Genomic DNA, 16,114 nt, shown 5'->3' with positions numbered 1-16,114 from the left:
ATTATCAATTTCTTTTTAAATATTATTGTAATTTATATATATGTCATGTAGCTATGTGAATATATATCAATGTTGTGTTTAGATATCATATATGTAGAGATTATTGATATAAATATTTATATATACTATAAAACTGTAATTCATTCTATTATATATTGAAGAAAAAAAGTGAATTGGGTTTTGGGTTTTATTAAAATCATAGACAATGTTTTGCCATAATTTTTTAATACATTTATGTCATATATTATATTAAACATATTTTAATTATTTTTATGATATTGTTTATTTATTTGAAATTTATATAATAATTAAAAAATAATAAAAATAAATACATATTTAAATAAACATATTTATAACTTTAAAATTAAACGAACATATTACACATTATTTTTACATAGTAAAAGAGATATATCACAATTAGGTGGAAGGATAATAGTCATAGTTTTCTTTTTCCATTTATATATATATTTTTAGGTAGGTTGATAGATTAAATGCAGTTTTAATTTTGAAACAAAAGAAAGCAACAAAGCCACTAAAAAAATTAAAAACGGCAGTTCAATTTCTGACACCGTTGATTTTTTTTTTGCTGGATTCATATTCACTGCATAGCATAGAAGTTTATTTATTTATTTATAAATTGATTGCATAAAAATTAATATTGCACAATTTTTCTCATTAATAGATGTTTGGAGAGGTTGGAATGTGTTGGAAAACTAAATCATATATTTGGTACTAATAGTCTATTTTGTTGATAATGCCTTTTGTCGTTGCCAAAACCACGTGTCACATTTAAAAAAACTTTCCTTAAATGATATCACAAATGCAAAACTGATGTATCTATATGCTCAATCATGTATAAAAAATGACTGGGACAAAATTAGACATTTTTTTTTGCGTCTTTTTTCTTTAATATACTAATGTGTTGTGTTTTAAAGGGTAAATATTATTTGGAGTCTCTAAACTTTATTACTTGTATCACTTATGTTTTTTATTTTTTTTGTAGTAATTAGATCCACAACTTTTATATTTTGATTCATATAGGTCTCTAATTTTATATTTTATTAAATAAAACCTAATTTATAAGGGTAAAGTGAGATTTTTTAAAAAAAATGTAGCATTCATTTGTTTTTTCTTTTTAACCAAATTGCATAATTATTACGAAATATATTATTTTGGTAAATTAACTTAAATAATTTTATCAAATATTAAAAATTTATTTCCTATTATACTTTTAAAATATTTAATATCACTTATATATTAATTATTTTATTATTTTTAATATTTTTTTTACTTTACATTTTAGAAGTATTAATAATATTAAGGATGATTCTATCTATAACATCATTTTTTTACTCACTACTAGCATTTTTATTTAAAGTGATTTTTTTTTTAAATTTATGAGTTTCAATAAAAATGTGTGTAGTGAGAAAAAATTGATGTTATATATAGCAACACCCTTATTAAATTTCATGCTTCTAAAATTTAAAATATGTAAAAAAAATTATTATTATTTCGTAGTATTTCAAGAGAATATTTAAGTCAATTACTAAAATAATATATTTGGTAAAAATTAAGAAGTGTTTAAAGAGAGAAAATGGGTGCTATATTTTTTTTTGTTAAAATCCTATCTTACCCTTAGAAATTAGAATTTGTTTAATAAAATATAACTTTGGGGACCAATGTGAGCCTAAAAATAAAAGTTGTGATCTAATTGCTACAAAATAAAGGTTGATGACCTAAGTGATACAAGTGGTAAAGCTTGGGGACCCCAAGTACTATTTACCCTTTTCAAAAGTAATGGGAACTACAGTGTAATCGACTATAGTGAAATATCATACTTTTCACTGCGATTTTTAAAAGAATTGCAATAACATAGTATTTTTTTTTTGTGCGTATTCAATGTGATATTTGATAGTCATTTAATTCTTTTCTCGGTAGTTTTTATTAAGGTAGTTTTTATTAAAGTTGGAAAAAAATGCAGAGACAACCTATATTTATAGTTACTAGTAAGATAGAAGGACCAACTTCACTTGTATACAGCACATTATTAGTTTTAACAACTATATATATATTTATATATAGAGAGAGAAAGGTGGGGGAAGAATATGGGAGATGGAATAAGAATGGAAAAATATGAAGATGATGAGTATGATGATGTGGTCATTTCAATGGAAGGAAAAGAGATGAAGAAGAATAATGTGAAGAAGGTGATAGCAGATGATGATGATGATGATGAAGGGCCTTATTTGGTATGGGAAGACATAACAGTGGTGTTGAAGAGTAACACCAAAGGAAGAAAAGTACTAAACCAGCTCTGTGGTTATGCCAAACCCAATAGGATTATGGCTCTCATGGGTCCTTCTGGTTCTGGCAAATCCACCCTACTTGATGCTTTTTCTGGTATGTTTTTTCTTCAATAGATATATATTAGTTTCTTCTTTTATATACACTTGTTTTTCTTGTAGTAATATATATTAGGTTCTAATAAGTCTCTTCAAGCTGCTTGTCAATTTCTTTTTAGATATATAGCCAATTTTATTATGATTTTGGAGCTTAGCCAATTTTACTTTCTATAAATAGCCAGTAACAAAATAAAGAGCCAATTGTACTTTCTATAAATTAGCTATCAACATAACTTATTTGACTTCCTCTTTGTTTTTGGTAATTGTTTTCTTATTAAACTAAAAAAACCCTTCAAAGTAAACTTCCTATTTTTTTGTTTAAAGATTTATATATATATGTAGATTTTTTTTTCATTTTTTGTTATCAAAGTTATATTTATTTTTTAAGAAATGAGATATTTTTTACTGATTTTAAAACACAAAAAAGTATTTGGTTAATAATTTCGAAAAATAATTATCTGAAATTTAAAAAAATTAATAAATATAAGGTTTATACTTTTTTATATCTTATCTTTTGTCTCATTACCTGTTTGGACCCTATGTTTTGACAAATTATTTTTTAGACTCTGTGTTTTCTAAAATAGTTCAAATAGATTCCTAAACCCGATTTTGATCAAAGTTTTTTGAACTAAAATTACAAACAATTCATCAAACTAACAACTCAGAACAAAAATATAGTCATTCTGCCTAAGAACTGTGTTGTTATACTCAATTTTTTGTTAATCAAAATAAGGTTTATGAGTCTATTTAAATAATTTTACAAAATACAAAGTCCAAAAATAATTTGTCAAAACATAGGGTCCAAACAAATAATGAGACAAAACACAAGGTCTAAAAAACTTATAAACTTATAAATATATTTAGGAAAAAAAAAAGCAGCTAAACTTATAAAAAAATTATACAATGAAAGATATATTAAATAAATCATAAAACAAAAAGTGATAAAAAATGAGGAAAATGAAAAAACAGGAGAGTAAAAAGATTGAAAAATATCAGGAAAGAGAAAATTATAGGAGAAAGCACTGAGAGATATAGTTAGATAGATAGAGAGACATGTTTAATACACTACACTGACGAGTAATAATGACTAGAAAAGTCAATATTTATTAATAATTTAAAGGACTGAAATGTGCTGTCAAATACTGTCTTAAATTATTGTCTAGACAATCATTATCAACACGTGTAATCTTTACTTATATTATTATATTTGATATTTTTACAAAATATGACCATTGACCAGTAATTAATGTCTAAAGTAAACTAATCGAATTTTTTTAAAACGTTAACTATATTAATTTTTGTTATGTAATTAAAATGAAACTTTTCCGATCCTTTTATTCTCTTTCATAAAGAAGTAATTAGTGAAAATGATATTTGAAATTATTTGACAATTTTGCTTAATTTTGATAATTTTTTTTAGAATAGTATTTGTCTAAAATTTAGACCACCCACCATCATTTCTTCAATCTAAATTTCATTTAAAGTTAAAACTAAAAACAAATTTAAAAGAACTCCTCCATAGAAATTGTCTCTCATTGGCAATTTCAATTTAAAAACTAAGATTTTAATAAATTTTTACAACTAATTAATATTATTATTTCTTGTTAATGTTTTAGATTAAATTTAAGATATATCTATTTGTTTGGTTATATACCTATATATATTACTAATAGTGTTATTTTTTTAATGATATCTTCAGAATTGTTTTTTTAGTAAGTTTACTGCACAAATTTAAATTCTTATATATTATTGAATTCTGTTGTAATCGGTAATCCATGAAGGGTTTTTTATTGTCGTTTATTTTGCAATGTGTTTTAAAATTTGAATTTGGCTTTAATAATAGAGATTGTTATTTTTCTAAATTAAAATTGTTTAAATTAATTAAAAGATAAAAAATATCCATTTGAGATCACTTGATTAATCTCCTTTAAATTTAGTTTTAGTTTTAACTTTAAATATATTTTGAGGGGAAAAATATGACAATATATATTATATAAGAGAATGAGGAGTGTTTACAACAACCTCTTATTTCATCATATTGGTTAACCTTAGCCTTCGAAAATACATGCCCTAGGTTTTTTACGATGGTGTTAGTTGAATTTACAAATTTTCAAAAAATTAATTCTAAATACTTTGCCGGAAATATGTTTGTATTTTTTCGAAGACGTGTGGTAAACCAGAATATCAAGAAATATTAAGAATTTTATTTTTGACATTGTAATTTATTTAAAATTTTTAAAAATTTTGTAGAAATTATGTTGTAACTACAACAAATACCGTCGTGAATTTTTTTTAGAAAAAACACTCCAACATATATTTTTAAAAATACAGATTGATTAAGATATTGAAGTAAGAGGTTCACCGTAGGACTTCTTTTGGTTACATAAAAAATTTACTATAGTTAACGTTTTAAAAAAATTCGATTGGTTTAATTTAGAGTTAGACATTAGTTACCGTTCATATTTTATTAAAATATCAAATATAATAATACGAGTAAAGATTACACGTGTTGAATTATGATTATTTTGACACCAATTTGACAGTATATAATAATTGATACAAAAACAACATGCATAGATAAAATCCAAACTTAAAACAATATTAAAAAATAAAATAAAGTAATATTGAAGATCACATATTCTTGTTAAATTATTCTCTATCCTACGATACATCTCATTTAAGAGTATCATTAATAAAAGTTCTAAATAAGTGATTGTATTTTAATTTTTTTTTAAATAGCTGTTTTAATGATGTGTTAAAATTTGTGTAAAATTTAATGCATATAAAAATTGAGCTAAATTTGACTTAATAATAATTTTTTTTTTCAATTACCATATTATTATTAGATAATAAAAAAATTAGAATTGAAAAAAAAAAAAAAAACAGATATTTTTAAGGGTAGGTAACCATTTTGTACCCTGTAGTATCATCTTGGCACCCTGTGTTTACAAATAATGTTCATTTGGTACTTTGTATTTTAAAATCATACATATTTGATACTCTGTATTTTAAAATCATACATATTTGGTACCTTGTATTTTAAAATTGTACATATTTGGTACTCTAAACTCAAATTTAATTAATAAAATTTTACCACTTTAATCAAATTATTCTCAATCATACGAGCTAAAAATTATATATAACAGCTAACAATTTGGTCATATTGACAAAATTTTATCAATTAGGATACCAAATATCTATGTTTTCAAATTACGGGGTACCATATAAGTATTATTGAAAATAAATGGTACTAGAATGATGCTTTGCAAAACCAAAGATAGCAAATGAGTAAATTTTCTATTTTTAATAAATATTAATTGATCATTAATGATAACCATGTTAACATAAGATTGTGCACTAAATTGTTAAGCAAAAAAAAAAAGATTGTGCACTAAATTATAATATAAAATAATATTGTGTCAAATATAATATATTTAAATCTTACATATGTCTAAAAATAGTGCTCCAACTACCTCAAAAAGAAACACTTTTGGTTCTCTTGATTCTTCTAAAGTATTTTTTTTCTTCCCTCTAAGGCCATCTCCAACCCATTACCCTATTATGGTGTTGCACCAACACCAAAACTAAAGAATCTTAACACCATATTTTTTTTCTATTCCAATCACAACATCAAAAATTACACCAAAAAATATATTATTTATTATTATATTATTTTTTAATAAAAATATAATATTCTTTTTATTATTTTATTATTTTATCATTTATTTATTTAATTAATCAATTAAGTAAAAATGTCATTATTAATTACATGAAACTTATTTCATAAATATTAAAACTTGAAAATTATAATAACACATTACATTTTCCTATTTAAATATTACACTACTAAAATAAAATATATTCAATTAACCCTAAAACATAACACACTCTTGAAATATTAATTAAATTAAACTAATTTTCCGATACTATATTCGTCCCACAAGTGTTCAATTAATGCATTTCGAAGTGCAATGTGAGCATCCTTATCTTTGATTTTTCTATGTCGAGCTAGAAATTCTTGAAATCGAGCATCGTCATTACCCACCATCTCAACTTCTGGATCTGGCACTTCGAACCGTTCTTCAATGGGTGCATTAAAGTCACGTTCATCTTCTATTATCATATTATGCATAATAATACATGAAGTCATTATATCATGTAATATCCTCTTATTCCATAGACGCGATGGTCCTGCCACAATGGCAAATCTTGATTGTAATACTCCAAACGCACGTTCTACATCTTTTCTACATGCTTCTTGTTTTCGAGCAAAAAATTGTTTCTTCGGGTCACGTGGCTCACGAATGGTTTGAACGATAGTAGACCATTTTGGATATATACCGTCAGCTAAATAATAACCCATATTATACTCTTTCCCTTTAATGACATAATTAGCGGGTGGAGAAACACCCGCAGCAAGATCAGCAAAAAGATGGGACGCCTCCAACACGTTAATATCATTGTTAGATCCAGGTAGACCAAAATATGCATGCCATATCCAAAGATCATAGTCAGCTACAGCTTCAAGAATAATAGTCGGAGATCCACTACGACCAGCGTATTGTCCTCCCCAAGCCGTAGGACAATTTTTCCATTTCCAATGCATACAATCTAAACTACCCAACATTCCTGGAAAACCTCGACTTTCACCAATGTGTAGTAGCCTTGCAACATCATCAGCGTTAGGTGATCGGAGATAGCGGGCTCCAAAGACCTCGACAACAGCACGACAAAATCGTTTCAAACTTTCCAAAGCAGTAGATTCTCCTATTTTGATGTACTCGTCGGTAGCATCTGCCGGTACACCATATGCCAACATTCGAAATACGGCTGTTACTTTTTGTAGACCCGATAACCCAAGCTTACCGAGTCCATCTCTTCGTTGGACGAAGTAATTGTCATGCCTTTGTACAACATCATAAATATGAAGGAATAAAGCACGACCCATTCGGAATCTTCGGCGAAACATCGAGGCAGAAAATCGAGGGTTCTCTGCAATATAGTCGTTGAAGAGATTGCGATCAGCATTTTCTCGGTCACGGTTGACTACTATATGACCAGGAATTGAGCCCCTGTGTGACCCTTCGTTATTTTGATGTTGAGCGATGCAAAAATTGTTGTTAGCAGTAATTTGACATACCACTTGTTTTTCTAGATCATCATAATAATCATCATCATCTGAAGAAGAAGAAGACGATGCCAAATAAGATGAACTACCATAATGAGAATTCATCTTTAGTCCTATGTGTAGTTGGTCTACATTAAGCCAATGTTTTATAGTGTAGATATTCACTATCTTCAGATTTCAAATTATTTTGTCTTAAGAAAAGATACTCATAACATTGTATTGTCACATCGTATTTTGTCTTCAGATTTCAAATTATTTTGTCTTAAGAAAAGATACCCGTAGCATTGTATTGTCACATCATATTTTGTCTTCAGATTTCAAATTATTTTGTCTTAAGAAAAGATACCCGTAGCATTGTATTGTCACATCATATTTTGTCTTCAGAAAAGATACCCGTAGCATTGTATTGTCACATCGTATTTTGTCTTCAGATTTCAAATTATTTTGTCTTAAGAAATCTACCTTCAACATCCCTATATAATGACATATTTTTCACATAAGATGACCACACCTCTTCAACATAGTTCTAAACCAACTTCTTTCTCTTTCAAAATGACTTCAATTCGAACTTCTTCATACTCAATTGAAGAAGATGTGCACTTGTGTCATGTGTATCTTGACATTTCTCAAAATCCAATCATAGGAATTAACCAATCCAGAGATCAGATGTGGGCAAGAGTTGAATTAGCATATCACTCTGGGCAGTTTAGTAGTCAACCTCGACCGAGAAGATCTTTGCAAACTCGAATGACGACCATTCTTGCGGCAATTTCAAAATTGAGGGGATGCGTCAACCAAATTGAAAATAAAAATCCAAGTGGTGCTTCTCAAGAAGATATTGTGAGTATATATTGTTATAGTTTATTTTTAGTTAGTAACTTATTTTTAATTTTATTGACAATATTTATTTATTATTCAATAGTTAAATCAAGCGAAGATGCTATTAGCACAAGATCCAAAGTACATAAGAGGGTTCAAATTTGCTCATGTGTGGTCTATTCTTAAAGATTGTGAGAAATTTACAAATGACAACACCAATTCACCAGCTAGATTCCAACAACAACGTCGTAGTTTCAATTCCCCCCAATCTTGTTCTTCTGGCTTCGAATCACCGACATCAGCACCCACCGGTATGAGTTCATTTGATCTTAATATGAATGAGGAGGAAGTTCCTATTAATTTATCTAAAAGACCTATCGGTGTGAAAAAAGCAAAAGGAAAACAAAAAAGTGATGAACAATTTAAGAAATTAATGGAACAAAGTCAAAAACTTGTTAACGTTATAGAAAAGGGTAACTTTGAAAGAAATGAACTTCTGAGACAAAAGGTTGATGTGGCTAGAATGAGAGAAGAGAATAAAATTTTATTTATGGATATGAATTCTATATCCGATCCAGAGTTTCGCCAATTTATTCAAAGCGAAAGGAGAAAAATTTATAGATCAAGAGCACAAACATCCGAACATGGAGAACAAGGAGAAGGATCTCAATATCAGGGATCTCAATATCGAGCATCTCAGTTCCAAAGATCTCAATATGAAGAAGAACACAGAGAAGGAGCTGAAGATGAACATCAACGATCTCAAAATCCTTCACAAGATTATAGTCAATATTATGACTATCTTGGCGGAACTGGGAATAATTTTTAAAATTATTAGAAGTATGTCTTAGTTTGTCTTGTGTTCTATATATATATATATTTATATTGTTTTCCATTTTATGTTTGGTGTATTTGATTTTAATATTAGAATGTAAGTTTGAAATATTTTAATTATCTTTTGTATATTTAATCAATTTCAATGTTAATTTTATTTTCTTATAGTGTAGAGTAAGAATTTTCACACAAATTAAAATAGATTATATAAAAAATTAATTATGAAATATTTGAAATTTTATTTAAAAAATTAAATTATATGTGTATTTATAATTTAAAAAACCCAACATAAAATATAAACCCAAATAATACTCACATGTTTATATATATAAATATATATATATATATGATATAAATATGTTTATTTTAATAAAAAATATATATATATATATATACCGTGTGAACAGTGCACGGCATATATGCCGTGTCACTGTTCATCAACTGGTAAATGCATGTACATTTGGAGTTGGGTTGGAGAGAGATTTTTACTCTCCACGGCATATATTGCCGTAATGGAGTGGGATTGGAGATGGCCTAAGTGCTATAGTATCTTTTTGTCGAAGCTTTTCCCTTCTTTATACAATAATAATACCACTCACGGCAACACATCACTTTCTCATAAAGTTACCATTTTATCCTATCGTACAGAAATCATCCTAACTTATCTCTTTCTTTTAAGAAAATTGGTATGGAGTATTTATGATGTCTACCAACACCACGGTGTTGTATCACTATTGGTATAATATATATAATTAAATTTAATAAATATTATAAAATACCGTTAAACAATCATAATATCACTTTATTTGGTGTTGATCATCCTAAAGTATCAAATTTTAACATTATTTTTTTAATTCACACACCATCACACAACACCATATATAACTAAAATACACAATATTTATACTATAAGGGGATGTTTGGTATGGGGTAAAGTAAATATAGGAATGAGAATCTAAATCCCTTTTTATATTTGGTTCAAATTTTAAGGGGGTAAAATTAATAATTTTGTGAGTCTCACATGTATTTTAAAAATAAAGTGAATATTTTTGTACGTTTAATATTACCTCCATCCTAAATCGCTCTACACTGTCCAAAACAACTCAACTACTTAAAACAAAAATCCCCTAAATATAACTACATATACTCATATCTCCACATATATCTTCTATCTTCAAATAATTAAATATTTTTAAGAAACTTAAAACTTACTCTAATAAATAAATTTTCATCAAAATAAAAATAACAAAAGGTTGCCTAAAATACATATTAATTAGTCTTGAGAATGTGATTTCTGTGAGTTTAGCTTTTGTAGGATAAATATGATTTATTTACAATATTATAATTAAATTTTTTTTTCTTAAGTATACACATATTTTTTTGTTTAATTTTTATTTTTTTTACCGTTTCTATATTTTTTTTTCAAAAATACGTACTCATGTTTTCAAAAATACAACTTTTAAAATTTCATAATTACAAAAATAAGATTTTAGAGAAAACAACTAAAAAATAACTTGAAAGTAATTAACTGGATCAACCCAAAATAAACTAAAAATATAAAAAATCAATATACATATATCAGAACAACTAAACATAATAATTTTTTTTTAAAACAACTTAACAAAAAAGACAAAATTGTAAAATTATAAAAAATTCTTAAAACCTTAAAATTGAAAGAAAAAATATATTTTACCATAAAAATATATATTTTTTTTAACGACATTGAGTATTTTATGTAAAAATCTCATGATTGAATGGTGTTTTTGAGATTTGTGTTTTTATCTTACCAGGAAGACTATCTTCAAACGTTGGAATGATAGGCAGTGTTCATGTTAAAGGAAAGAAAGAGAATAGTCGAAATTTTGGAGGCATTGTAAGTAGTAGATTTTGCTACAACTACGGTGTTGTTTGGTAACTATTAAAAAAAACAGTTTTTTATTTAATTAATTAAAAATTTGACAATTAAATATAAAATGATGTTTGGTACTTCTATTTTTATTTCTTATTTTTTTTAAATTTTAAACAAAATTTATTAAATTTTGAAAATAGAAAATTTTAACTTTCAAAATTTTTTTAAATTGTTTTCAACTTTTAGTTTTTTTGTCTTCTCTTTTTCAAATCACCACCTCATTTTATATTGCTAAACAAAACATAAAAATAAAAGTTATCAAACGAATTTTTTATTTTTTATTTTTAAAAACAAAAAACAAAAATAGTTATCAAACATATTTTTATTTTTTAAAAATAAAAAACAAAAATAAAAATAATATTTCCATTTTTGTGTTTAAAAAATTCAAAAACAAAATTTTTACCAAACATAACCTATAATATTCAACAACTTATTCAATTCAGTTGGACAATATATTTAATATATAGTTTAATCAACTAATAATAATTAATGTTAGTTCTTGTCTTATTATTATTATTAATACTACTTATATATTTTCAGTCATATTTAACCCAAGAGGATGTCTTCTTGGGAACTCTCACAGTAAGAGAAACTATAACATACTCAGCTCATTTGAGGGTTTCAAACAAAATGAGCAAAGAAGAGATAGAGAAGTTGGTGGAGAAAACAATAGAAGAAATGGGTCTGCAACACTGTGCTGAGGGCAAGATTGGAAACTGGCATTTTAGAGGCATAAGTGGTGGAGAGAAGAAGAGGCTGAGCATAGGTTTGGAGATCTTAACACAACCCCAAATTATGCTTCTTGATGAGCCAACCACAGGGCTCGACAGTGCTTCTGCTTTCTTTGTCGTTTGTACACTTAATAACATAGCTCATCACGGTAGGATTGTCGTTTGCTCCATTCACCAGCCAAGTGGCTATCTCTTTGATCTCTTTGATGATCTGTATCTCCTCTCTGGTGGAGATGCTGTTTATTTTGGAGATGCCAAATTGGCTGCCAAGGCAATAAAACTATACAATTTCTTTTGTTCTCGAATCTAGACAAGGTGTTAGAAATTTCCGATAAGATTTTTTGAATTTTCTATGCACGGTGGTCGAGAATTTTTAACAGAGTGTTGAGGGGTGTCAGGTGCCTGAAAAATTATTTTACAAAAAATTATCAAACCAAGATTAGTGTACAAATTAACTATAAAAGTAAATGTTTATATTTTTTTGGATTTTGTGTTTTGTCTCATTATCTGTTTGAACCTTGTGTTTTGACAAATTAATTTTTGGACCCTATGTTTTGTAAAATTGTTAAAATAGAATTATAAACTCAATTTTGATAAAGAAAAAATTAAATATAACAACACAGTTTTTAAGCAGAATGATTTTATTTTTGTTCTGAATTGTTAGTTTGGTAATTATTTGTAATTTTAGTTGAGAAATCATTGACCAAAATCGAGTTTAAGGTTCTATTTTAACAATTTTACAAAATATATAGTCCAAAAAGTAATTTGTCAAAACACAGGGTCCAAATAGGTAATTAGACAAAATACAGAGTTCAAATAGGTAATGAGACAAAATACAGGGTTCAAAAAAGTATAAACCCTAAAAATAAGGTTATTTTTCAACCGAATATCTATGGTTGTCTCAAATACAATTTTATCAAAACAAGAATATTGTACAAATTAATATAAAAATAAAACTATACAATTTCTTTTGTCTAGAATCTAGATAAAGTGTCTGGAATTCTCTACACAAGGGGTGTCGAGAATTTCCAATAGAGTGTCGAGAGGTGTCAGTTGTCTGAAAGACCATTTTATAAAAAAATGTTAAAACAAAGATTATTGTACAAGATAACTGTAAAATTATAGTTATTTTACTATATACTCCCAAATTAAATTAATATATTACTATTCTATATATATACAGTTCTTTGCAGATGCCGGGTTCCCATGTCCTACAAGAGCAAATCCTACAGATCACTTCCTTCGATGTGTTAATTCAGACTTTGACAATATATCTACACAACAATCGGTTGTCAATTTTGTCAATTTCTTGTAGTTTGGAATATTTTCCATCAGTTATTATATATATATATGAAGTGTTTAACCTCTTTTTTTGTTTGATTAATCACAGAGGTTTACCATGTCAGGTTCACTGGCCAAAATGACCACACAAGAAATAAAAGAAATTCTCATCCACAAGTATAATAATTCAGAATACGCAACACTAACAAGGGACAGAATCCAACAAATTAATTCAACTGTACATATGCAAATTTCTATTCAACAACATATATTTAAACTTCATGTTACATAAAAATACATACATATACATATTATGATCAAATTTCATGTTTGTAAATTTTGTAGGAAGAAGTGATTGTGTTAACAAACAAGAGCAAAGCAAGTTGGTGGAAACAATTGTATACTTTAACAGATCGTTCATTTGTAAACATGAGAAGAGATGTGGGATACTATTGGCTAAGGATGGTATTCTACTTGGGTGTGTCTGTATGTACTGGAATTATCAACTACAAAATCAACACTTCCTATTTGGACATCATTGCCAGAGCCAAGTGCCAGGCTTTTGTTTATGGCTTCATGATTTACTTATCCAATGGAGGCTTACCTTCTTTCATAGAAGAGATCAAGGTGTAATTTTTTAAACAAACTTATTGATAATTATATTTTGGCACATTTTGGTAATAATATTGAAGCTAATAAAAGAAATGGGGGGTAAAATGTAGGTTTACAACAGTGAAAGGTTAAAAAATCATTATGGAGCTGCGGTAGTAATGGTATCAAATTTTGTTGCATCATTCCCATTCTTGTTGGTGACAGCCATCTCAACTGGAACAATCATCTACGAAATGGTGAAATTACATCCTGGATTTTCTCACTATTCCTATTTTGTGCTCAATCTGTTTTGCTGCCTTTCTGTCATAGAAACTCTGATGATGCTCGTTGCATTTATGGTTCCCAATGTCCTCATGGGAATTGGGATTGGCACTGCTCTAATTGTAAGTATGCATACACTATTATATTATCTATAAATATGTACCATATATATATAATATAAATGAAAATTCTTCTATAGCGGCTTAACTTTAAGCTTTATCGGTGGGACTCTCAGTGTTTCTCGACCCGTGAATAGTTTTTGGCACGATTTTGTTTATGATCGTGTATATTGTAGCTATTTAGAGCATCCTGCAAATTTTCAGAAAATTCTGAATAGTTTACAGTACCAAAAACTAAATTCAAACATGTTGTTGCTCGCGTGACTAATTTTTTTATGCCCGGAGAAAGCATCATATTTGAATATAGTTTTCGGTACTGTAAACTATTCAGAATTTTTTGAAAATTTGCAGGATGCTCTAAATAGCTACAATATACACAGTCATTAAAAAAATCGCGCCAAAAACTGTTTATGGGTCGAGAAACAGTGAGAGCCCCACTGGTAGGGCTTAAAGTTAAGTCCCTATTGGAAAATTGTGCTATATATATGTTTGGAACTATATATAATAATCAATCATAATCATTACCACTTGTTTTGATATTAATTCTTTTGTTTTTAAAACTAAAATGAATAATGATAAGAGATCTATCGAAACCTTGTAGGTGTTTATGATGATGGCATCTGAAATCTTCAGACCTATATCTGATCTTCCCAAGTTCTTCTGGCGCTATCCAATGTCTTATATCAGCTTTGCGTCGTGGGCATTACAGGTACAACTGATTATATATGTGTGTCAACTCTTATTATGTTAGAATAATAAATATAAAATATTAAATTGTATATACATGAAAGAGTTTTTAATAAGTATAATTGTAATTAATTAGTTTTCATTGGATCAGGGCGTGTATAAGAATGACATGATTGGTATAGAATTCGATCCATTAGTGGCTGGAGATCCAAAGCTGAAGGGTGAAATACTTCTCCAAACAATGTTTGGAATGCCTTTGGATCATTCCAAATGGTGGGATTTGATGGCTCTGGTGTGTTTGTTAATATTACATAGACTAATATTTCTTTTGGTCCTCAAATATAAAGACACCATATCACTCCACTCTAAGATATATGCCAACACAGTGTTCCACCAAATTGCCAAGACAAGATCACTAACTCAACATTTTACTGTATCCAACAGAAACCAAACTCTTTATTCCTTGTCTTCTCAATTGGATCTTACATCTCCAATGCGACCCAGTTAGTCATCTTTTTTGCTTTGATGTATTAGGTTATAATAATTAATCAACCTAGCTGAAAATAATATATACATGTTTGTAATATTACATGCAAATAATTCAAAATCTTCTAAAGAAGATTTGAAACATAATGCTAGACATAGATTTTCTCTTACAAGGTATGCAAGTAATATTACATGCAAATAATTTTGTTAGGAAATTTCAAATTTTATGCATCATAGAGAGTGTTAATTAAAAAATATACTAGATATAATAAAGATTTCAAAATAATGACATTTTACCCAAAATACCTTTGTTATTTTCCCCTCACTTCTCACTTCTCTCTTTCCTCTCTCTTCGTTCATTCTCTCTCACCTCACAACACCACCACCCATGGCAGCGACACCACCACCAACACCAGAAAAATCTCCATAACTTCAGCCACCTTGTAGAGATAAACACAATATACCCAAAGAAACATACATTTTGATGATTCTTTGAGTAGAAATTAAAGGGTAATTTTTTTTTTTCAAATATAATGATGTTTCTTTCACTCAAGACACTAAATACTGTATTTTGAACAGATTTAGACATGAATTTTGGGTTTTCTTGCGATTTTTTTTCAGATTTGAAACTTTAAAATCTGCAGAAAATCGACATTGCTCAAAGGTGGTTCGATGGTACTTGATGCCAGCTCAATGGGGCCTTCAAAATCGTGATTTTTCATGAAAAAATGAATTTGCTCGATGGTAGCTCGATGATGCTCGATGCAATTCTTGCAAGAGACATAATTTTTCACTCGGGTGTCCGTTTAGGGTGATTTTTTTTATTTTATTTTGGGTATTTTTTC

The 16,114-nt window shown here is 27.7% G+C and overlaps 2 protein-coding genes across 2 annotated transcripts; both read left to right on the top strand.

The window, feature by feature from the left end:
• Nucleotides 1-2,030: 2,030 nt before the first annotated feature.
• LOC133831467 (ABC transporter G family member 15-like) lies at nt 2,031-15,437 on the top strand. The gene is made up of 9 exons (XM_062261769.1): nt 2,031-2,400; nt 10,974-11,056; nt 11,633-12,094; nt 13,007-13,111; nt 13,214-13,342; nt 13,450-13,731; nt 13,827-14,099; nt 14,698-14,805; nt 14,935-15,437. Exons 1-9 carry the CDS (start codon nt 2,106-2,108, stop codon nt 15,289-15,291), a joined length of 2,094 nt encoding a protein of 697 aa, XP_062117753.1. The 5' UTR covers nt 2,031-2,105; the 3' UTR covers nt 15,292-15,437.
• Nucleotides 7,711-9,237, top strand: LOC133829482 (uncharacterized). The gene is made up of 2 exons (XM_062259204.1): nt 7,711-8,370; nt 8,453-9,237. The coding sequence occupies exons 1-2, from the start codon at nt 8,011-8,013 to the stop codon at nt 9,176-9,178; spliced, it is 1,086 nt and encodes a 361-aa protein (XP_062115188.1). The 5' UTR covers nt 7,711-8,010; the 3' UTR covers nt 9,179-9,237.
• Nucleotides 15,438-16,114: the final 677 nt, after the last annotated feature.

This window comes from Humulus lupulus, chromosome 4 (genome assembly GCF_963169125.1).
Source record: "Humulus lupulus chromosome 4, drHumLupu1.1, whole genome shotgun sequence".
In the NCBI taxonomy this organism is placed as follows: Eukaryota; Viridiplantae; Streptophyta; class Magnoliopsida; order Rosales; family Cannabaceae; genus Humulus; species Humulus lupulus.
This window is presented reverse-complemented; position numbering and strand designations above follow the sequence as displayed.